Below are 26,004 nucleotides of genomic sequence, written 5' to 3'. Positions count from 1 at the left end.
CATCCTCTATGCGGGAAGCCGCAATTTTGCGCAACAGGAACAGTTCTTCAGCAGATGGTTGTAGCTGCAGCAACACCAGTGTGGAAGCAACAGAAGGATTAGTGCACCGAAGCAAGTGAGGAGTGGGAAGCCTTAATGGAATGTCACTATACACTCAACACCACAAAATTATACACCATTTCCAGGAAATCTCTGTTTATGAACTACATTTTTTTAGTTCATTTAACAAATAAACGTTTACACTAATCTTTTATAGCCCCATCAATGAAGTGAAAATAACTTTCCTAGGACATCTTTAGGAGTAGGCCAGGAAATGGTGAGATAGTTATCACACCTGCTAAAATTTGATTCCGTTGAGTCGGATTTCATCTAGTGAGATAAATACCACTACTTACAAGGCTTTCCCCAGCAATGAGAAGTAACCTATGTATTTGCGTACTAGCCACACTAAAATTCACAAGTTGCACTATTTACCCTACATTTTTCCTTAATAAATGTGGTCACTCTGATACATTTGGCTACTTTAGTCCTGCCGAATAGTATCTAGGGAATGTAGTTTTATATATGCAGTTAAGGGGGTTACCGCACGTGTAAGGATTTGATGGCCAACTTGTAATCGGAGTCATCGAACATGCATTAATTTTGTTATTCTGAAGGTTAGCCAAAATCAAGGGAAAGTAATTGTTACTGATGCACTGTATTTTACTCAAGCAGATAAAAATTATTCTGGGTAGGGATTAGCATCCTAGTACAGAATCTTCAATTTTCAGTGCAGTTACAATCTTGAAAATGAACAAAATGTTGGAATGTTAAACTACTGACACAGTGTGCTACACAAATGCAAAAAAATAGCAAAAACATTTCGGTGTACAAGTAGTTAAGAATACTCAATAAGTGAATGATAATACCGGCTAATACTGTGTTAGAAATGAGAACATTCAAGGCTAATAAACTCAGTTTAATTTGAATATGCAGTGGCTCGAATTCCATAAAACATTCCAATACAGTTATCTCTACAATTATGAAAATCCGCTACATAATATTCTGCACTTTTATTCAAACCCAGGCTTAGAAAACCAACAAATGAATGATGTGTGGACTTTGATTTGCAGTTTGGTTTGCGTTTCATTTAGCTGGTTCAATTGCCTAAATTGTGCTGTTAACTGCTACCACAATAAAAATGTAAATGTTTTTGCCTTGGCAGATAAAGACAAACAAGGTTAAATGACAAATTAACACATCCACTTAACCATCTGCTGAAAGGCTTGTTGAGAAAGAAAGAAATCTTCAAGAGGAGCATGTACACACATGAAATGAAAATCTGGATTATTTCTGTGAAACCATATGCATGGGTGGGTCTAAGGGCTGGCAACGAGCATCATATCTTGTGCTTTTAAATAAAGAAAAACATTCTTTTAAATGTGAATAAATGCGCAGATAGTTTAGGGGTAATTGAATTAATATATTCCTCAAAGTTAGCCGTTGCAATCCGCATTTGTGTTCTAAGCCCTATGGGTTCGTCAGTTACCCATCCTGTGTAGTTAGCTGGGGACCTGTGAACAGTTAACTAGTCTCTCTACACGAGTTTCTCCGAATTTCAAATTTGCGTTACATACAGAATCGGGATTGTTAAATGTGCATTAACCATGACTAAATGAGGAGTAACGGGGACATTTGACTGCTATCAAAAGGATGCAGGGCAACTATTGGAGATATATATATACCAGAGGAGCACATGGGAGGCAGGCAGGGGTGCAACCAATTTGCTTCTTCGACCTTTGGATTACCTATTGGTGAGATTTTACTTGAAAAGTAGGATCTTACGTTGTTTTCTGTCTAGGAAGAGGGAGAGAGCACTTAGCTGTATCTGTTGTCATGGAATTCCACATCTTATATTCTAAGCAGGAGAAGCCTTCTTTCTGCACATCCCGAACTCTTGTCTGGTAATGAGACTGCTGCAGGTCGGGTGCAGCTCTGCGGACAATTTAATCTATGTATGGTTGATTGCCACTGATGACTGCTTTTGGGTGCTGCAGTAGGCCTCCAATGCAATACAGGCAGGCTAAGGTAACCAGTTAAGATCTGTGACTTTAAATGTATTTTTACCAGACCCCTGGAGTTCTTCAACTGTTGCGCCTCAGTGTACAGTACACTCTTTAAACGCATCAGATCAGTCTGTTGAATGCCATTCATGAGAGAATTGTTTCCGTCAAGGGGAGACAGAGTAAGTGCTTGTTGAAGTTTCTGTAGTTCTCTTGATGGATGAATTGTATCACTCAATGGATGCTCACCGTGTGTCTGATGTACATCTAAAACTAAAGGTTGGCTTTTTATGAAGTCTAGGAATTTGCAGCTTTACCAAATACTACCTTGGAGTTCTCCCTATTAAAATACATTTAAAAAAGTGTTATTTGTGTTTGTTCTTTACGTATTTGCAGATGAATTGTCATTGATTATCAGGTGGATTTCTCACCATAATTAAAGACTGATGAAAGCAATTAAGCAAAACAGAATTCCCTCAGTGCTATTAAAATATGCTTTCTTTCACTCATCTTTCTCCTGCTGAACCTTCCTTACCCTTCTTCCACCCATGTCGCACTTTGAGGGTGAGATCACAAATAATTCACAGAACCTTCATTTGCAGATGTTTTCAGCTGCAAATTACACATACGACTCAGTAAAACTGACATTGATGACAAATTTTACTAATCCATGTATTTAGATAAAGGGTTGAAAAAGTGATGGATAAGTGAATGTCAATGATGGCATGGAAAATTCTTGAAACACCCCCTAAGTCTGCACTTTCTGTGAATACGCAAAGAATTTGCTTGGCTTTACCTGAGATGTGCATGTGCTTTAATTTAATGTTACAAACAATTGACTTGAGTGCATTTCAGGTGCGGGAAAGTGTTTTAGACAGCAGTATTGTATCTGTCTAGGAAAATATTTTATAGGGCAGCATTGTTCTACAAAGCTTACACCCACAGATTGTGCTCCCTTACACAATTGACTTGTGTAAGTGGACTCAAGAAGGAATAAGCCCTTACAAAGATTGCAATGCATACTACTGGAGATGGTTGCAGATCAGGGAAAAAACAGATGCCCATATGAGTCATGGGAGGAAACCTATGATGCGTGGACCTGCAGCTGTTTTACTTGATGAATCAGATCATTATCTTTGCCTTTATCCTGTGTTAGATTCCAAAATGATCATTGAAGCCAGTTAGCAAAGTAAGCAAGTAATTCTTATTATAAGTTGTCTAATGTAAGACAACTCCTAAATATAATTACATGAATGTCAAAGGAACACTGAATTTTTTTTAATCTAATTTAAATTACAGTTACACTGCTGCAGAAAATCAACAATGATAAAATTATATAATTTAAAAAGTGTACAGTGCATATTGTGTGTGTGTGAATCAATGTATTTGATTTCCTAGAGATTGTATGCAATAGACATCCAATTTTATACATACATTTAGCATTTAGTGTCCAAAGCCAGTGTTCTATTACAAGACACAAGACCTATGGTAATAAGGAACTTTGGGCCAGATGTAGTAAGCCTTTTGCGCCTCGCAAACGGCGAAAAATGCTGTTCTTGAGGCGCAAAAACCTTACGCGATGCAGAATCACATTTTGCGAGTCGGTACCGACTCGCAAAATGTGATTCCGACTCGCATTTAGGAAGGGATGTTCCCTTCCTATTTGCGACCGCATCAGGATGCAGAGTTGCTTTGAGACCGCGTCAGCGGTCGCAAACCAACTCGCAGTTACCATCTACTTGAAGTGGATGGTAACTCATTCGCAAAAGGGAAGGGGTCCCCATGTGACCCATGTGAATGCCCACAAAAATACTAAATGGTTTCGGTATTTAAGGAAAACGGGCTGCAAAAAAAAAAAAAACAGCTTTATTAAAAAAAGCAGTCACGGACATGGTGGTCTGCTGTCTCCAGCAGGCCACCATCCCTGTGAGTGCCTAGACTCGCTATGGGGTCGCAAACTGCGACCCACCTCATAAATATTCATGAGGTGGATCTTTGCGACCCCATAGTGAGTCGCAGAAGGTGTCTGAGACACCTTACTGCTTTTCATATAGCGAGTTGCAATTTGCGAGTCGCTATGACTCGCAAATTGCAAGTCGCAATATGAAACCTACCTACATCTGGCCCTTAGTTTCCAAGTTCTTTCTATAGTGAAGCCATTAACGCAGATGGGTTATTCAGTCTGTTTGACAATAACCCAATGAATATAAAACTATTAAATTCCAATCAAATTACACAATTCAGTGTTTCTGAAACGTAAGGTGCCAGTTCACAATGTAAGAGGTACATTTACAACTTAAGGGTTGAAAATTTAAAGTTTCATAAAGTTAATACTGTTTTTAGATTCACTAATATCCCCTTGTGTACAGCCTAGAGTCTACTGGTATTGTCGAGTTCTGTGCACATTTTGTAATCCTAAAATGTAATGTATTCAACTGACAGATGAACAGCCAGTTTAAGGTCTAAGTAAAGATGCAGAAGCATCCTCATTTCTCTTCATCCTCTTTGCTATCTGGAAAACATATTTTCATGTAGATAGAAAAATTCCTATCTCTACATCTTGAAACAAATATGCAGATGTTTTGGCAGTACAATTGCTCATTTACTGGAGCAATATATGTATTCCAAATGGGTGAGAACGTCTTTGGGAATATAGGTGAATACTCACAAAGTTTCCACTTTTGCATGCTCACTTCATTTGAAATGTCCACTCTGCTTCCCCTGGGCTGGGAATACCCGCTTACGACTGCAGAAAATCTACTGTAAATGTGGGGTTTCTGTAGTTTAAAATTGTGTGCGTAAATGTTTACAAATCTTAACACTGGACAATTATATCTATCATTACAGCAATTAAATGGCACCTTTGCACTGCTAAGTGTATCATAGGTGCCAGTAAACCTGTGTCTAAGACATCGCTGCCACTAAGGTAATGGTAGTAGATATAGCCTCTCTAAATGCCATTTGTTAAGAAAGCTTACATCTGAGCTTAGGCATAACACTAGCCATTCCCCCTCAGGGTTGATTAGCTCAACATATATGTCTACGTAATTAGCAATTTAAAAAAAGTAGATTTACTTGGAAATTATCTTTGAATAGTGACTACACAAGTAATGATCAAATCTTAATTCCAGTTTAAATACTTATCAATTACTTTGTTTTATGTAAAAAATAAAACTGCAGTCATCAAGTCTTAGAAAGAGTTGGTATGACCCATTGGTCTGTTTTGACATGCCACAGAATTGGTAAACTATCTTGACCTATTGTAATTTGTTTTGGGCAGGCAGTAATATGAGTGCTTTACCTTTTACATTTTACTAAGCTATTTCACATATATGAATGTACATGTCCACATACAACCTTAGAGGTTACAAGTTGTGATTTAAAAGGGGCTTCAATTGAAATTTAGTTAATATGTGTACATAAATCAAAAATACTTTGAAATGAAAGCTTTGGTATGTAAAAATTAGCAGTTTGCATGTTGATGAATATCTGTTTTGCGGAGTTATTTTGTCTAAAGCTTTTCTTTACCAATGGCCAAACCTATTGGAATTGAAGCTTTAAGCATTTGTTAATGCTGAGCGATTCAATAGTATATGGAGAATTTCTTCAAAGGTTACCATGCTTTAGTCCAAATGGGGTGTTTAGACTTAATTGTAGGATGGTTATGCTTTCAGGGTTTGGGAGGAAAAGTAACAATAAATGTCAAGGTGGGTGGCAATAGGTGTGTTAGGTCAATACTATCCAACAAATCAATTTACCTTAATGGTAGTGCTGGTCAGAAACGTTTTTGGGGCATACATAACATTTGATACATAACAAAACTGTTTCATATTTGATCCTGTTCCACGCTACTGTTTTGCATGTGATGCAAACCATAACTGCACTTTATTTGTGATGCTTAAGCCCTGTAAAGTAACAGTTCATATATTTGAATTATTGCTTGCTTTAGTCTTACCTACATTGTTGTCTTCTTTTTATATTGGATTATTCTGATCATTGTATCAAAGTCAGTTCCATTGAAACATCCAGGTTATGAGGGTTCACTCTGACTTACTTTTTTTTTTTATAATTCAATATTAGAAATGTGGACTATTGTAGTCCTACTCCATTTATAAACTAGCTTGTGTGTGTGAGACATTGTGTGACAAAGATATTATTAAAATTAACCTATGTGTTGAGTTTGGCTCAGTGGCACTATGTCTAGTCAAACAAACAATTACAATAAAAGCACTTGAAGACAATGTGTTAAAACTTACTGTAAAAGTCAAAGAATGCTTAGCAATTTCCAAGCAATGTATACCTAAGTTCAGGGCCTAAGATGAAGGGGCATTTAGCTTGTGCCCAAAAGACCTCTGGGTCTTCAGTCCAGGCTATCGTACGATCTGGAAAACTATGGGTATTAAGATGCTTTTTAAATTGTGTGACTTCAGATGCCTGCCCTAAGCCAAAGATAGATGTCATTACTTAATTTGGAACCAACAGTGACTTATCCCTGACTGCTATCAAGAGTGATGCTGGATTTGAGCCTGGTGTGTCTCCTTATCGTAGGTCCTTCTTAATGGTATGTCAAGGTAGAGGCACAGTTTATCCAGCAAATAGATTTAAAAACTTTGCTTTTAAATGACAGTATTTATGTGGGCCTAGGAGAAAAGAGAAGAATCAAATAGAAACACCATAATTTTTACCTTTTCTTTTTGGCTTTATGAAGCTCTGTACCTGCAACAGAGAAGGTATTCACGTTGCCTCAAGTTTATTGGCTAAATGGCATGAGCACACCAGCATCAGTTTGCTCTTATTGGTGTTAAATGTCAACCAATGTTATCTTGTCTAAATGTAAATCATATCCAGTTGTCTGTTTAGGTCATCTAAGTTCACAGCAAATTAGTCATACACCAACTCTAGCACTGGCGGTGACTAGATTTTAAAAAGAACCAGACCTGCTATAATCATGTGACACCCCAGAGCTTACCAGAGAAGCTGTTACTAGTTATTCACAAAACTTCAATTTTGTGAATGTTATTCATTTCATGCTTGTTTTGGTTCAAAAGCATAATATAATGCAACAATAAACATTCAAGATTCAAGTGCATCTATGCAATAGTTATAATCGTAATGTTAACACAATCTCCGTTTAATACAAATATGCAATACATTCATCAGTGGAATATATAAACCTCTATCACACTCAGTAAAACTATTTGGACATACAGTTCTATAGTTTCTTCGGCCCAGTAGCCCTACCTCCAACTTCCACATATAATTTTCAAACATTTGCACCTGGATGAATTGAGGTATGCTTTAAACTTATTTATTTTACATAGTGCTCTCTAGATTAGGTTAATATTCATTGATAATAACCTTAGTGCTCTCATTACAATAATTAGCTAGTCTGCACATGTTAATATCTGCATATATTGTTAATAAAAAGATAAGTTCTATTGTATCAGTGACATTCTCCTTAAGAATCAATTCAATTATGTTTTCTAATTGTCTAATATCAAGTGAAAAAAACAATCTATGCAGTAATTTCTTGCAGCTCTTGGCCACATGAGCAGGTGGTAGACAATGTTAATCTAGATTTATCTCACACAAGTACTTGATTTTTTTCAATAATTGAAAGTAAATTTAATTGAAACTTTGTAATCAAACTTCATTTTTCTGCATAAGGTGATAATATTTAAACATAGTTTAATCTTTTCGGGTTTAGGTAAGGGGCTATATCTCTGTGGATCAGATCATAAGGAAGTTGTTCAACTATGCAAATGGATTTTCAGTGACATGCCATTTTGACTAACAGCCAATTGGAATGTTATAATCGATGGTATCAAAACAGGCAAATAGATCAAATAGGGAGAGAAGAGCAATTTGTACCTTGTCAATTAAGTTTAGCACTTGCTCTCTGTAATTCAGCAATGGTCTATACATCACTGAAGAAAAGTAATTTCAATATGGTGGGAGAGGTCGGCTACTACCAGCTTTTTCAAGATCTTAGCTGGCCTAGTCAGAGACATCCAAGGTTGATTTATTTAGGATGCCTCTTGTTGATTTTCAAGGCACTCTGGTGTTTTTTTTTCCCTTAGGGGATAGATGATCTCACCACTCAGTGTAGACAACGATAACACATGCTTTTTCAATAGATCATATGGGTAGAGGTCACTTGGACAATTGTCATGTTAATTTCCCCAGTTGAGTTCTTGATTTTTAAGGTAAAACCTACCTCATTGTAAAAACATGGATGCTCCTTTAGAGATGCAGCAGGGTGATGAATTCCTGATATACAGTGGGAGGGAACAGTAATGATGAGCACATCACCCCATATACAAGCAGCTATTGCCAAAGTTAAATAAATAATTACAATAGAAACAAACAAGTGGATACTGGGGTCACTAAATAAATCATAATATGTGGATAAAAGAATTAAGGGCGAAGAAGAGTCATTTGACGCTCATGGTGAAGGCGGGAAGAAAACAACTATAATTACTTGTCAAAGGGAAGAGAGTTGGTTTGTGGAGTGAGATACTCATAAAAATAGAAATTAGGATGGAGTGCAAATGTGCTCATTTCCTAACCAGCAATAAAAATATTAAACCATTATGCATGTATTGAACTACTGAAATATGTATACTAAATCAGTTTTTACCCTTTTGTTGTCTAGCCAAACGTCGTGAAACTTACAAAACCGGTGGCTCTGTGGACACAGCAGGATGTCTGCAAGTGGCTGAAAAAACATTGTCCAAACCAGTATCAAATCTACAGTGAATCTTTCAAGCAGCATGACATAACTGGTATGATACATCTGATTTTTTTCTAGAATGTAAACAGTTTTGTACAGAACATTTATAAGATTTAATTATTGCATTTAAAATCCAACACACTAGATAATTTTCTCTAGTTGCAAAGGAAGTTTTTGGATAGAAAATCTAGATTTTCCACAGCCTGGTAGGAAGTCAATCTGGATTTTATTAAAGACACTGAGACTAATATTATGCAGTCTCCATTATTGCCACTACTCACAGCAGCTCCTTTAAAGAAATTAGAACATCAGAATCCCAACTCAATAAAAACACAGAACCTTCAATCCTCATCCTTCTTTTTTCACGACTGCAACTGACATTAACAATCAGCTCTAAAGAAGTCTGTAAACTGGGATATATTCAACTTCCAAAGAAATCCATGTGTATTGTCTGGAAGACTGAGGCTTCACATCTTCTTAGCAAACTCCTCTGTCCTTTATGCTTGACCACGAGCTACATATTAAACAGAGAAGAAATTGATCCAGGGATGGGATAATATTAGCCTCCGTGTCTTGCATAAAATCCAGATTTCCTGCCCACCAGGCTGTGGAAAATCTACATTTTATGGCAAGACCCAGAGGCTAACATTATGCAAGTTTAAAGCTTCTCTAACAAACAACTTGCCATATTCTCAATTGGATTAAAATAAAATCTTTAATAAATTACATTGTTTGAGCAATCTGCACATTTCAAGACATCCTGCAACAAACGTCCCTTTATAAACTCTTGATGCAGCTGCACCTCTCACAGGATGTGTTCCAAACATACTTATATCCACACCTGCTTTACGCACCACATTTCTCACCCATCTAGCAAGCGTAGGTGAAGACACGGCCTAAAAGAATAAGTAACTGATTTACACCTAGAGGTCTGACTGTTCTCTTCTCAAACTCCTTCACACATATAACCTCACAAAGATTAACTTTTTCATTGAAAATAGGGTAGAAAATAGAAACAGATTTCTTTTGACCAATAGAAACAGACACCCTTCAGGGAAATAAATCCTGCTTGTAATATCAAGTGTTCTTACATCAGATACCCTCCTAAATGAAATCAAACACAGCAATGCAGTTAATTTCATAGATAAATGCTTTAAAGTTAGCAACTCATTTGATTCCCAGCTGCCCTGCAAATCCAGAACATTTGACACATCCCTAACAGAATTATACCTAGCAATTTGAATACTTCTCATCAACCTTCTCACCATAACATCCTGACCCATTGAAAGACCATTGACTAATTCATGACCTGCAGCAATTGCTGATCTATATACATTCGCTGTCCTATATGATAATCCGTCCTCATATCTCTTGTACTGAAGACACTGAAACTGTATCAAAGTCCCTCTCCATGCACCAACAAACCCATTTCTGCTATACTAAAGTATACATTTTCCTTGTTACTGAGCCCAGGAATCATTAGGTTCTGAAGCCTGTTGTGATAGGCCTCGCACCTCCTATACTCTCTTCAAATTTTCCAAGCCAACAAAGTCAGTTGATCTGACAGTAGTAAATCATGACGTTCGCCTGCTGGACCCTGCATGAGTTCTGGAAACCTTGGCAATAGAAGTGGAAAGTCAACTGACATTTCCAATAGAACAGGTGTTAGAAATAGGGTCTTTGGTTGACAGTCAGGTTACCCCCCTGTTCAAGCAAGGACCCTCACTCTAGTCAGGGTAAAAGAGAATCACTCTCAGCTAACCCCTGCTTACTCCCTTGGTAGCTTGGCAGAGCAGTAGGCTTAACTTCAGAGTGCTAGATATAAAGTATTTGTACCAACACACACAGTAACTTAATGAAAACACTGCAAAATGACACACCACCAGTTTAGAAAAATAGGAAATATTTACCTAAACAAAACAAGACCAAAATGACAAAAATTCACAATACACAAGTCAAGTTATCAATAAAAATGCAAAAAGTCTTTAAGTAGTTTGAAACACACACTAACGCTGTTAGCGTGAAAAAGTACCTTGGGTGCGTCAAAAATAACCCCGCACGGGCGAGCGCGCGTCAAAAAGGCTTGCGAAGCCTTGATTCCACTCACGAGCGGGACCTTGTGTCGTTTCTCCTTTTGCCGGGTCGGGTGCGTCGTTTCTTCTCTCCGCAGGAGAGCGATGCGTCGATCCGGTCAGCGCTCTCGGGTCCAGGCAGGTCTTGCGTTGTTTTTCCACGAAAAAGGCCTACTTCAAAGTAAAGTGTCTTTTGAATGTGAAATCCTGCCTTGCCCAGGCTAGGCCCCAGACACTCACCAGGAGGTTGGAGACTGCATTGTGTGAGGGCAGGCACAGCCCTTTCAGATGCGAGTGACCACTCCTCCCCTCCTTCCTAGCACAGATGGCTCATCATGATATGCAGGCTACACCCCAGCTCCCTTTTTTGTCACTGTCTAGTGTGAGGTGCAACCAGCCCAACTGTCAAACTGACCCAGACAGGAAATCCACAAACAGGCAGTGTCACAGAAATGGTATAGGCAAGAAAATGCTCACTTTCTAAAAGTGGCATTTTCAAACACACAATTTTAAAATCAACTTTACTAAAAGATGTATTTTTAAATTGTGAGCTCAGAGACCCCAAACTCCACATGTCCATCCGCTCCCAAAGGGAATCTACACTTTAAGCAGATTTAAAGGTAGCCCCCATGTTAACCTATGAGAGGGACAGGCTTTGCAACAGTGAAAAACGAATTTAGCAACATTTCACTGTCAGGACATATAAAACACATTACTATATGTCCTACCTTAACCATACACTGCACCCTGCCCTTGGGGCTACCTACGGCCTACCTTAGGGGAGTCTGACATGTAAGAAAATGGAAGGTTTAGGCCTGGCAGGTGGGTACACTTGCCAAGTCGAATTTACAGTTAAAACTGCACACACAGACACTGCAATAGCAGGTCTGAGACATGATTACAGACCTACTTATGTGGGTGGCACAACCAGTGCTGCAGGCCCACTAGTAGCATTTGATTTACAGGCCCTGGCACCTCTAGTGCACTTTACTAGGGACTTAATAGTAAATCAAATATGCCAATCATGGATAAACCAATCAACAATACAATTTACACAGAGAGCATATGCACTTTAGCACTGGTTAGCAATGGTAAAGTGCTCAGAGTTAAAAAACCAACAGCAACAGGTCAGAAGAAATAGGAGGCAGCAGGCAAAAAGATTGGGGATGACCCTGCATAGGCAAAAAGTCCAACAACAGGAAACCAAACCTGAGCCATCCAAAGAGGTATAATTACTACAACTGTCTCCTTCCATTTGCATACCATCATGGTCACTACAGCAATCTTCGAGAATGGAGGGAACACATAAGGTCTATGGCCTTTCCATACTTGACAAAATGCATCTACACCTGCTGACTCCGGATGCCAGCTGAAAAGCCTGTCCAGCTGAACATTCAGTCAGTTCGTAAACAGAGCCACTCCGATGGATCCCCATATTTTCTTAACCTGAACAAACAATTGACCTGTTCAACTTCCAATTGCTTGCATCTCTTAGATTCACTGAAAACCAATCTGCCTCCACATTGCTCACACCTGGAAAATGTTCTGCTTGAACACGAACCCCACTTGTCAAGCAAAATTCCCAGAAAACCTTTGTTAGGTCTGCCAAATCCTTCAATTTCAGACCTCCAGGTTTGTTCACAAAACGTACAACTCACATTGTCCACTTTACCTTGTCCTTTCGAAAACTCTTTATGGCAAAAGACCCCTCCACCAATTCCAGACAATTTATGTGCATCATCATCATCTTCTCCTCCAACCAGCGCCTCTCGTTGAAACCGCACAACATCAGGCACCCCAGCCACCTAAGCTTGCATCCAATTATATTATAAAATCTGGAGTTTCTCCCAAAATTGCTCTCTCATTCCAAGCCTCCAAGGTCCTTAACCATCAATTGAGTTCCACTCTGCATCCTGCGAGAGAACAACCTCCGAATATCTCAACCCAAGCCTCTGGTGCATTCCTTTCAACTTCTGCAAGGCCTGGTAATTCAGAGGTCTTGGGGAAAATGGCCTGGATCCTGGAAGACAGGAGACCAACCACTTGCGCTAACATCCTTAAATCTGAGTCTGTTGCAAAACTCTTCAATTCTCTTTCCTTATCCTTTTCACCTTTTCTCTGGAAAGTTTAAGCACCATATTCATCACAAAACCTAAAAACTAAGCCCCTCCTTATGACCCTGGTGGTCTTAAGACTTCCAGGGCCGCGGTGGCGGTCGGGGCGCCGCCAATGTGATGGTCCGACATCCACAATTACGACTGTGGCAGTTGCGCCACGGTTGGACCGCCAGCACCGGCACTTCTCCACTTTGCAGACAGCGAAAAGCATGACTGGTGCTGGTGCACCCTATGCACCGCAACATTGCTGCCGGCTCAATTATGAGCTGGCGTCAATGTTGTGGGCTGTTTCCCCCTGGGCCAGCAAGCGGAAACTCAGTTTTTTCCTGACCCAGCAGGAAACTCTTAATAGGGGCCACGGGATGGAGACCTCACTGGTGGTAACCCCACCGTGGGAGTTTGGCGGGCGGCCGGTTCCGCCCACCAAACTCATAATGAGGGGCTAGGTTTCCTGTTTGGATCTAAACTGGATTTCTCCCTGTGACCACAAAATCCAGATGCTCTAGTGTACAGTCATTAGCCATTACTCCATCAGTCTTGACTCGCTTTGTTCCATGATCAGAATACTGTTCAGATAAATGATCAATATGACACCTCCCTCAAAAAAAGACACCACTGGATGCAGAACCTTCCTAAAACACCATGGGTCCGACAAAAGAGTGAAAGGAAGACAAACAATTTTCTGCATTCTTCCGCCCCAACAGAATTTGAGATACTTCTGATGCGGTTCCCAAATCGGAACCGTCAAATGCGCACCCTTCAAATCCAGACAAGTCAACTAATCCCACGACTGAACAATGTCTTGCGACATATGCATACCCTCCATTTTGAAGTGGTGATACACCACCTAATCATTTCTTAAATTTATTACTGGCCTCATGCCCTTGTCTTTCTTTCCTTAGTGGAATAAAAGTAAGGTCTGACCTTACCTGATCCTTGAATCCGTCGTTCACCACTACCATCTCAACCTCTGGATCGCTGTCTTTGTGGATAAAAACTGGAGGATCTCCATGATCCTTGTCTTAGAGAGGGTCCATAACTACGGGAAAACGAACCTCTCGAAATCCCCATTCCTCGGCCGAGAAAACAACCCCTTGTTCTCCAGGCCCAGGCAAAAACTCAATCACTAAATACTTTTCTTATGTCACGCTGTGACTTATGAAGCGAAGAATATGCCCCTACAAATTCTGACATAGATTTAATAAAATCATCATCAAAAAGCAAGTTTTTTGCCGATGCTCCTGCTTCATTGTTTGCAAGATCCACTAACTTGGGATCTATTTTTAATAATATACTCTTCCTGCACTCTACAGAAAGCACAATATTAGCGTTTCCCAGCACGTTAAACCCATTGACGCAATTCATCAATGTCCAAAGATTCTTTGTTAACTTGCCTCTTCTACTAAAACAAAAATTTTGGTCAATGGACCTACAACATCCAAAAGTCTATCCTGGCACATGAGAAATTCTTTATCAAGAACCTTACGAGAATCACGGCCTTCTTTGCCTAAGAAAGCCAAGATGTTTGCATCCACCTCTGGTGTCACTGTGAGCTTATCTTCTAAAGAGGGTCTAGGACATTCACATCTTAGTCCTACCCTAACCTCTTTAGGAACGTGTTCCTGATCCAAGAATGCACATAATTAGCTACATGTTCCACTCATACCAATTAAAGAGATAAAGGATGCTTTATTAAAAAGGGCTGAACATTGAATCTCCGGTGGGATCTGTTAAAATGTTTGTCCTTTTCTCTCATTTTCTCATTAATCAACTTGTTTCCTAGAAATCTCCCCATAGTCTGACTCTTCTGAATTGAAAGCTGATGAGCAGCTTAATTCAACTCCAGCACTCCCTGAAGACTCATCACACTGAACCACCTTGTGCGCACAGCGTTTCTTCATACCTCATGCCTCAGATCCTGGGCCTTTGAACTGCCCACCTTGTGTGTCCTCGATAGCACCTTGTCTTGTGTAAACACAGTCACCCTATTTTGCCAAAGCAATTATGAGTTTGATCCACTGAAAGAGGTTTCCCCCTTCTCACGACTTTACCTCTTTTCTCCATTGAGAAGTCTCACCTGCAGTTTAAAACTGAGTCCTGAACTCGCTCATCTTACTAGTTTTTTTAACTGCTCAACCAAACCCAATAACCAACTGAATCTGACTAAACAAACTCTTACAGTAAGGGAAAATTATCTATGCCATATCCAAGTTTCCTCCCCAAAAAAGAATACCGGTTACACAAAGGTGAAAAAACTGCCAGTAACTGTCAGCTGTAACTGACAATCTAACACACCCTCTGTCAAGACATACATATGATGAAATTCATAAGAAGTAGCTCAACTTCCTAAAATGGCCGCTTTATGATGTCGCCACAGTGGCTGTTTTCACCGATGTATGTTGAGCAATAGTAGTCATATATCGTTATGTTGAAAGAAAAACAGAGTGTCTGCACAGTCAAACTGTAAAAGACAAGTTGTATCTAAAATGTGCAACTCTAGACAACCCGATAAATTCTACGTTTGCTGAAGACACAGTACGCGGTTCGATTTGTTTTTAGTTGCTAGCAACAACACAGTAGAGGCCCAGCGTGCACCCTAATACGTCATCCAGCTACTGGCCCGGCGAATCTGCACGCTGCCTCTAATCAGCTCTCATGCAAGAAGAGCGTCACAACGCAATCAGCTGCCCAGCAACTAGTGGCGTGAGGCATCTGACACCCGACCTACTCCGCTTGAGCTGGCTTTCAAAATCTAACCGAACAGATGCGCATCAACCGCTACCATAAAGATCAAACAGATACATCTTATTTTTTTTTTAACAAAGCCTGACCAACAAAAGTAAATTAGCAAACTTCCTAATAAGACAGAAACCTCCATGAACCAACCATAGTTGACGAAAGGTAACATAAGAAATCAGTAAAATAATGTAATTAAATACACTTGGTTTTTATCTCTCAAAGATTATTTAAACATATAGAAGTATAATAACCAAAATATAATATCTTACCAGTACATTCACTCCACAGTACACTCTCACACCAGTACTTATTTGCAGGAGCAGCAGCAAAAAAGGATGAGGATTGAAGGTTTTGTGTTTTTATTGAGTTGGAATTCTGATCTAAATTATTTAAGGAAGCTGCTGTGAGTAGTGGCAATGAAGGAGATTGCATAATGTTAGCCTCCTAGGCTTGCCATAACATTTTCAAGTAAATTCCAATTAGGATTAAACTTTGTAGACAATTAAGTGCAACAAATGTATTGTATTGTGTGACATTTACAGGAACGCATCCCGGTGTTGAGTTATTTTCACTGAAGATGGACGTCTAATAACACCATCCACTGTAAAAACTCCGTTATCTGCAGAGCTCCGTTGCTTTGTAGCTAGGTTACATATCAACATATGCTCATTTTTGCACCAAACTTGAAGTCAGTGTTAATGTGAAAATCTTTTTAATAATGGATATATATCCTTCACTGACGTACAAGAAAACACTGTTTTCTTCTTTGAGTTATGAGGAAATTGCATATGCTATATGCGCGATTGGTTTCAGCCTGTTGACATTAATTGCTTTCAAAACAAGGCACAAATTTACATACTTGTGATGCTTTCTGTCAACCAGTACTTCGCATAGAATTACTTTTTTATGTGATATCCCGAAATACTAGAAAGAATTTGCTGTTGGCTTTCTAAATCTTCCTTTAGCAGAAATATTAGGTGTCTAAAAGAGCTTTGCTTTACTGACAAACTTTTAATCAGTACATGAGGTTTAAATATTGTTGGATTTTACAAGCTGTTAGTCTGCAGAAGAAAAATTGGGAAATAGTTCAGTGCTCAAAGAGCTTATTTATATCATGAAGCTATGCTTTAAAAGGACCTAGAGTTTTATATGCAGTTGTTTTTTGGAAATGTTATAATTTGTATTGAAATTATATAGTAGAAAACACTCCCATATTTCTTCATGTTCAGTTGTAGCCAAGGTCTTTTATTTGCAAACTCTTGACTTTTGTCTCCCGGGGTTACAGTGAACCAAACTGTACACTCTGTCACGGACAATTCTGTTACTTGTCTGGCCAAATTATAACCTTCACAAAATGCTTTATTTCAAAAAGGTCAAAGAAGCGCTAGAAAATATCACCAGATCCTAATATAATAGGTTTCTACTGCCAGGAATTAAGCACGTTTTGTAATACAAGAATTTCAGTCGAACATACTTGCAATTTATAGAAGCTTGGTACGACTAATCTGCTGATTTTCGTCAGGTGGTTAATTTAATATTCCGTTTTTTTTGCTTGATTTTTTTGTAAAATGAGCAAGTGTTAACCCCAAGTCACAGAGGGCAGTTCGTTAATTTGGTATGTGCAGTGATGTAAACAATATCCTAACACAAGTTGTGGTCATTGTTTCTCAGACACGGACACTGGCAGCCCCACAGGCAGCCCACGTGACTGCTTGCCTGCGGGAGGCCGTTGCTTTCTTGCAAATCGGCAGGGGCTGCCAAGGTGGCGGTGACAGCAGAGGCGCAATCCAGGGAAGCCAAGCCAACTAGCCCACAGGATGAAGATGAGGACAGAAATATTGGCCAGGATGTAGGCAACCGGGTAGCATAAAAGGGAGGAAGATGGCAGAAGAGGCCTTTTAGGAATCATTTACTATGATGTCCTCAGTTGGAAGGTAGCTTAGAGTATAGAGGGGAGTGACCATGGTGTCTCTACAGAAGGATTTGTACCCATACTCCATTCATGCTGTAGAGAACACAACCAATGACAACCTACTTTACGTTGACCAAGGCCCTGATTTAGAGTTTGCTCTACAGGGTAGTCTGTCCCAGAAATTAGATGGAGTGATTAAGTATGGGCCATCTGAGGAAGGGCATTACAATGTGCACCCCATTTAGGGAGGATGGTGTAAAGTAATTTCTTGTCTGTTACCTGTAGGAAAAACGTGGCAGTAATGGACAGGAAAAAGGAAAAATTACCCCAGACCCTGAAAGAATCCATTAGGGTTTGACTTTCTGTACCAAACTCCTGCCTTGAGAGGTTGTTTCTAGACCCCCAAAAAAGTTAAGTTTGGTGAATAGATGTCAAACCGACAATGTCCACCAAATGTTTCTACATAAATGGTGGTTCCTTTTAGTGTACAAAGATAACATGCTAGGCCAGCGCTCATCTCTAAATTTGATGGACAAAATCCGTCAGGATGTTGGAGGTAATGTCCTCCTGGAAGCGCAAGGCAGAAAGAATGGCAGTGGGACTTTAACATCCTGCATACCAGAATGGATTTTGAACACGTGTCTTTTTTGTTGTCAAACAAATGTTATGACTTCCTGGGAATCAAATATACTGTATAAACAGCCCTTTCACTATGGTGGTCAGTCCATTAGAAGAGGCTTGAATTTCACAATCTAAGGTGCAGTGGATTATTTCCTGTACTTCCATTCTTGTTTAAAGCATATAAATGGAGGCATTACAATATGAACATGCATCTGTTTGCTACTGTGAGCTTTGTTTAGTTCATTTCTCCTTTCTGATGTCAGTAATCATTTTGTGCTTTGCTAATTTCTCCAGTATTTTGTTCATATTCAGTTATGAACCACATGGTTGCTAAAGGATGATTGTGATGGATTCTTCTAGCCACAGATTCCTCCTCTGTAGAATATCCTCAAATGCCAGACTGGATCTGGACATTCCTCCTGCACACTACTGTAGTAGTGATAAACTGGAGCCAAATATAAGCACCACCCCTATTTGATGATGTCCGCTCCCTTCTTTCTATGTACTTGGACATGGATCTAGACCTCCTTTGAGAGCAGGCGGGAAAACTCTGCATCACCGAGCACAGTAAGAGGCCAGAGTCGAAGCACAGCTCTCCATCTCCCTCTAAGTCACTGGCCAGTCACAGTTGTGTTCCATTGTGAGGGTATTTTAGCGTTGTATGTAGGCACATTTATTTTTGCTTGGGTCTGATGCCTGTGCCCTCTCACCGAGTCATTGTCGTTTTATTTTTCTTATTATTTTAGCAAGGCTTCATTTTAGTAGTGATTTTTATTATTTTATACCAGTTGCTCTTACATGCAGAATGTTTATTAATTTCTCTGCACAACATTTCATCCTGTGCTCCCTCCAAGGCTATACACAGTAGTTTACCAGGTATTGCTGGTCTAGAGAGTGCAGTGTCTACCTTACACAGAAAAGACGCATTATCATGTCTCAGCAGTTCTCAGAACACCAGCATGTTTTATTATAAAACAGGCTGCCCAAAAATAAGGCAGGAGGAACATTCCAGCCAGCTTGCCATGTCATGCTCCATGTCATTAATGGTTCCGCTGAAACCTCAGGCCTCCTCTTTGTCTATAAAGGAGGACTGCCACCAGACTAACAGACCTCTTTGTTACCTCTAACATAGGTATGAGGATTGGGCTTCCTTCCCAGGACTAGATGGGTGGATTAGGGCTACCACTGCTACCTGCTCTCATGTGCAAACATAGTAGTGTAGGTAGGGATATTAAATACACTAGTGTGATAATATGGTGGGACTCTTCCTGTGTTTCACTCTCTTGGTCACCACTGTAATAGTGTTGTGTCTCATTGTCCTCATAATGTCAATTCATTTATTTTTTTTACGTAGAATGCAGCTGCTTTGGTAAAACCTATTGAACCAAGAGCCTGCTTCTTTTTGTCTTTGCATGTATGAGACTTGTACATCTGAGAGAAAGGGGTATGATCTGTTCTATCACAACTTCCCTGAGGAGTCTGAGTGTCATGCCATTAGCTGCCATTAGTTACTTATACCTTTGGTATTGGTGAGGTGCTGATAACCCTTCCGGTTGGCTAAGTCGACAGTTGTCACACAGTGTGGGATCAGACTCAGTCCCCCATACTTTGTGGTGCTGCTACAGCAGTATTGTTACTACAATAGGAGTCTACGTCATGGCACCACCAACAGTGGTTAAGCACTGCCTTTATGGATCTCCCAAGTATCTCACTCTCAGTTCAAGCAAAGGGCATGCTAATTATCTTATACGAAGACATCCATAGTTTTAGGGAATATCCTCCTCAGCTAGATAGGTAGTACCTATTTACCATTGTGGGTTGTTCAAGCTTGAACCTTTAAAAGGAGCTCCCCAATTGGTATTTCTATCTCTGAACCTTTTAATTCAATTTGTTTTTAAATGGCAGACCAAAACAGTGTTGTAATTGCAGCAAACACGAGGCTCCCTCTCACAACACATTTAATAAATAATGGCCTCACAGATGAGGGAGGAGAATTTACATGTGTTGTTGAGGCTCACAACGCATACAGAACAGACAGTTTTAATCTTGGGTCACTATTCCAGCAGCAGATGGGAACACACATACATTTCATCAGTACACTCCAGCAAATGCACCTGCACAATACAGACCATGTACGTATTTAGAAATATCACTATCTTATCAAGAACACCAATATTGGCTTGATGGCCCCCTACCACACGTTCCACAGAAAGTTAGACTAGGTCCCTTAAGTAATGACGGACCTACATGGCCAGATTTGGCGACCTATACACCACAACCTAATGCAGTTATAATGTCTGTGGTGGAAGTACGCCTCCTGTACACTAATTTAGTAGAAATATATAGATAAATAATACAATTTGTAATGCAGACTCTGAATATCGTCTCAGCAAGGTCTGCTCAAACGCAACCACAGTGGCAATTAATCCTACAACTGTGCATTCAGTTATGTGTAAGGTACCCACCACCGTGAAGAGATTTAAGAAATAGAGACAGTGAAAAAATCCCTGATATATATCAATATATTGACACACGCCAATCTCGTTCCTTTCAGGACTCACCGTACAAATGCAGTGAAAGAGGAGGGCTTTCCAAACAAGGAAATTAGTATATGAAACTGAGAAAAGATTTCCAATGCTCATCTGAACCTTCCATAAAAAAGGAAGAGAATCAACCCTAACAGAAAGCACAGTTAAAAAGAAAAAAAGTGGCAGCAACTTCATCCAGAAATGCCACACATAATGACAGCCCTACTGAAGAACAGGTCATGGGCACCGACCCTGCTAAACAGGGCGGCAGAAGTCGCAATAATTGCTGGAATTTTCAAGAGCTTCTGGATGCATCGATCAACTTTTTAGAATTCGAAACTGCAGACATGCATGTATCCCCCTAGATAGGCTCTACAAAGTAAAAATACTACTTGAGGGAGACGTAGAGCACACAATTAAGGTTATTTTCGGGGACAAAGTATCATTGTGATATGAAATCCTATTGGCAGAAAAAGATTGGCCACCAAAGTTTGTTCGTAATCTCCCTGTAGGGGAAGATGTCATTGTGCCCTCTTTTTCGGTCCTTGTTCTTGAAGATGTAAGATGGGCTTATGCAGCAGATTGGCCATAGGCAACCATGTAGGATGGGATAATACCGGTAAGATAGACACCACTACCACAACCACAATACCCCATTAAACATGAAGCTAAAGCATCAGTGAGAGAAATACTCACAACTCGAGTACTAGGGAGTAATAGAACCATGCGTAACACCAATGAACAAAGCTTTGTTCCCCGTAGCTGAACTGGACCATTTATATGGAATACTCTTAGATCACAGACACTTAAACAGTCACACACGCACATTTGCTATACAAAATGCACACATTACAGCATTTATCAACAATTTAGTGCACAAAAAATACAAAACAACATTGGATAATTTCAACATGTTTTTGTGCCAAATATATAGCACCTGGAAGAAGGGCTTTGACCGCTTTCAGAGCATTAGGCTCGCAAAGGGAATTTTGTCAACTCCCACAAGGGTAAAAGAACAGTCCTGGACTGTTCTCAGCACATGTAACATCCATACTAAAAAAACATTGACCCTGAGGCATCATCCTATGTAGATGACATCTACCTGATAGATGACAATCTAGTCACACACCTTAGATGGGAGAACTGCATTGTGGTAGGCTTTGCTGAAAAAGGTTACAAATTCAATTTCAAGAAAATAAAAATTACCTTTCTCAGTGTCCTGTTTTTGGGATACAAGCTATCAGATGAAAGAAAGAGCTTGGCGCTCCACTTTCTAGAAAAGTGTGCATAATTACAACCACCAAACACCATCAGAAAGCTACAATCATTATTGGGCTTTTTCAATGTTGACAGAACTTACATTCCAGTATATGCACAACAGTGCAAAATAAAACTGCTTTAGGATTTGATATGTCTAGATTTTTCAAGTAAATATTGGACAGTTGAACAAACGCATTCTCCGAGCACTACAGCGGGGTATGCTTGAAGCAAAACATTTACACACAGATGACAATAAAACAAACTTGGTCATCAGAGTAATAGCTGGTGCCATTGGATTCACCTTTGTAGCATTCAATGAGGGTGATTCAGGTCCAATAGCATATGAATCACATTTATATTCCATGGCTGAACAACACTTTGCTCCCACTGAGAAATTCTTGTTCAGATGGCTGTCATAAAAGAGAGAACTCTGGCCCAGGGATTGTACATTGTTGTCATGACCCCAATACCACTCTTAGAGACTGCGACAAAGACCAGCATTACAAATGCAAAAGCATTACATCCATGTTGGATTCATGGGCAACATCTCTGACAGCCGCTGATGTAGATTGTTTTTGACTTAAAACTACAAACACAAGTATTCCTTAAATATGATCTTGAATACCCAACACCTACAAACATTTTGCCTGTTGATCAATACCAAATGATAATTTACACTAATGGTTCAGCACGACCAGCAGTAGGCACAAACAACAATACTCCACCGCCTGCGCAGCTGTGAGCAGATGCATGAGGGATGGCAAGTTCCACCCTCAGAATACATATACACAGACCCTAGGGGACTGCACGGCACAATTGACAGAGCTTAAGGCTTTAATATTGGCGCTGGAACATGTAGATCCTAAACTTTTAACACTCATTGTGTTTGATTCGTATTGTTATATCTAGTTCTTTAATGAATACCTGCATTACTGGCACCAGAATTGGTTCGAGAATTCAAATGGGAACACCATCATAGACAGACTTCTGAGGTGGAAAGTAGTAGGATCTAAGGGAGACGCTACTAAACACTTATGTAGTATGTACAATGGGCCATAAACGTGCAGGAATACCCATTGCAGGAAACACAGTGGCTGATGAGGCAGCCAAGTCAGCAGTAGCCACGGCTTCTGTTGCTGCGGTTACTCGTTCTAGGAAAAGGTTGGATGATGAAACACTGGCTGTTGTGAAAGCTTCGGCTGACAGCAAGCCCTTACCAAAGACGTACCCCGCCAAATATTCCTACCATCTAAGTTCCCAAAATTAGACACACAAAAAAAGGGAGCACACTGCCTCCCACTCCAGCATAAAATAGCCCCAATGCATCATGGTAAATGCAGTCATTTGATTTAAAGACAGAGAAATTTTTCAGAAAGTCTTTCACCATTCGTCACAATACCAGGGGTGGGTGTTCGTGTGATCCCCAACCAAGACCGGAGATTAGATCTAATAAAAAGCAGTGCATAAAGGGGTTGCTTCTGCCCATACAGATGTGACGGCTACAGTTTCACTATTGCAGAAATGCTATTGGTGGCCCGCTCTATACAAACAGACCAGACAGTATGTCCTTTTTGTGACATCTGGCAACAAATAAGAGTCCACCGCGAAACCCCCACCGCAGACACCCCTCCTAATTTCCAACAAACCACTACAATGTGTGTACCGGGGACATTGTGGTCCCCTAGCATGTGATGGTGCATACATATACATCTCAGTCGCTTTTGATTCTTGCTCCAGATTTCTATAGGTGTGGCCACAATATTCAGCTGACACCCAAACTGTTTTTAAAGATTTGCAAGTCTTCATTCGGACATATGCAGTTGCGACATTTCATTGGGACCAGGGCCCTGCCTTTGCCTATAGGGCTTTCAGGGACACCATGGTGACGATGGGTGTCCAACTCCATTTCTCGTCTCCCTATCATACTGAGGGAAACGTGGTGGTGGAGCAGAAAAACTAGGACTCCAGGCAATTTTTAACAGCAAGGGTCCTAGGTAGGGGTCGTAGCTGGCTTAGCCACCTGTATGGAGTCCAGAGAGCACTGAATACTCTGCCCAGAAGGTCCTTGGGAGGGCGCATCCCATATGAGGTCCTGTTCGGCATATCTTTGTATGTTCCAGATCTTGATAGTCCTGGCACAGTAGCGGCAGACACCTTTTGACATAAATGAACTTGTCTCTGTCTTGAAAGAATTACAACAGTTCTGTGATGAAAACTCACCTGCATGTTCCGCCACCTTGGGAATGAGGAATTTACCAACAACATCAACAGGATGGGTTCCAAAGGTTGGGGATCTAGTGCATGAAAAGATTGCTGTAAAAAATTAATTTGGCCCTGCATATTTACCACCGGTTCCAGTCCTGGGAATACAAGGTACCAGAACTGTTATTCTACCACCTCTACCTGGTTCTAAAGAAAACCGCTTTGTATCCATTGACAATGTCAAGTTACACCATGTGGCCTGTCCTACACAGTAGACTACAAGGACTCCGAGGCAGTTCCCGAACCCCTCTCGCTGCCAGTCAGGATGTTTCTCTTCAAAATTTAACCAACAGTTTACTGTGCTTGGGGAGGGTGGAATATTAATTTTCATTAGTTCCTCTCTCTATATTATCGAATGTCCAAAGTTCTGAGTTGTTTTTCTCTAATTCTACATAAACTGATGGAATCGTTTACTATAAACCACCGCAGGATACATCTGCCAGTTCTCCTTCTCGGACACCAGCTCCAGTCTTTGCACAAACTGCATCTGGATATGTTGCCAACTTAGACTCTTTTTCAAACTCTTTAGTATCTTGAGCTGCACCTGTATCAAGAGAATGAAAGCTAATCAATTTGCTTAAAAATAATTATCTGATTTGTCCATGGAACTATCAATGGGTCAAGTTAAATGTGCTTGCCATCCTTGTTTGGATTAAGTTTGTCATTGTTTTCTTTCTGCTGATTCTTGGTCACTAGCTTCCTGAACACACTCTGTTGTTGAACTGGCAGATTAAGTATTTAAACCTTATATCACATAAGGTCCGAAGGGACGTGTCCCTAGTGAATATTTCAGCTATTCTGATTGCTGATGGGATTGTTTTGGATAAATTCCCATTTGATGTATTCAGGCCGATGGAAATGATTCAAATTCCATGTATAATGAAAGTTTCTAGAAATGATGAAATAACACCTGGGGTTGTTTCTGTTGAGTGGGATGTGAACACAGTTGATTCTATGCTTTCCAAGCTTAAATACTATATTGTGTTTGAAATTGAAGATGTTTCCCAAACAACAGCAAACTATGGGGAAATGTTCTGTTACCATCATTTTGGACATAATTTTATACATAAAGCTAACACCCCGAGAATTATTTATAATTATACACAATGGGAACATTGAACCACTTTGCCAGTGGGGAGTTATAAAACATATGTAGAAAAGTTTGCATATTTTACTGGGCATAATGTTAGAAATGCTGACTCTTATGATTTTAAACTGCCTCCTATGAAATCGGCAAATGTTCTGTTAACTGACACCAAATGAATGTACACTGATTCTTTTGTTTCCCAGTTGAATTTTGGTTGGAGTCAATAGACATAAAGAGTGTGTTGGGAACTAGAAATTGGCAATTACAGGGACAAAAAACGTTGTTTAGAGCATGTCTTATTCCATTGTAAATTATATTTTTAAATGACACAGTACAACAAACAAGTTGTTTAGGCTTAAAGAATTGAATATGCCCAGTATACCATTACCTGCTGAAGTTAACACATGGCAAAAGATTCTAAATGTCACCGAAGAACAGCTCAACGAGTGGGTCCAAAATGGAACATTTAACTTGACACTTTCCAGTCCAAACATGTGGTTATTGTGGTCAGTGGACACATGGTTGTCATTTGCATTTTCTATACTCCATGGGGGAGATTTTAGAATGAACAGACGTGAACCTCATTACGTCTCGAACAAAACACTCTGATATCATTACCACAGGCAGCAAG

At 39.9% G+C, this 26,004-nt stretch overlaps 1 protein-coding gene across 1 annotated transcript in view; it reads left to right on the top strand.

Moving 5' to 3' along the window:
- SAMD12 (sterile alpha motif domain containing 12) overlaps positions 1-26,004 on the top strand; it is a 1,150,632-nt gene that overhangs the window by 372,714 nt on the left and 751,914 nt on the right. The window contains exon 3 of the mRNA XM_069220652.1: positions 8,698-8,827. Within this exon, the coding sequence (XP_069076753.1) occupies positions 8,698-8,827 (130 nt within the window). The remainder of the gene's footprint in view (positions 1-8,697; positions 8,828-26,004) is intronic.

The sequence above is a fragment of the Pleurodeles waltl genome, chromosome 2_2 (assembly GCF_031143425.1).
Source record: "Pleurodeles waltl isolate 20211129_DDA chromosome 2_2, aPleWal1.hap1.20221129, whole genome shotgun sequence".
Classification (NCBI taxonomy): domain Eukaryota; kingdom Metazoa; phylum Chordata; class Amphibia; order Caudata; family Salamandridae; genus Pleurodeles; species Pleurodeles waltl.
This window is presented reverse-complemented; position numbering and strand designations above follow the sequence as displayed.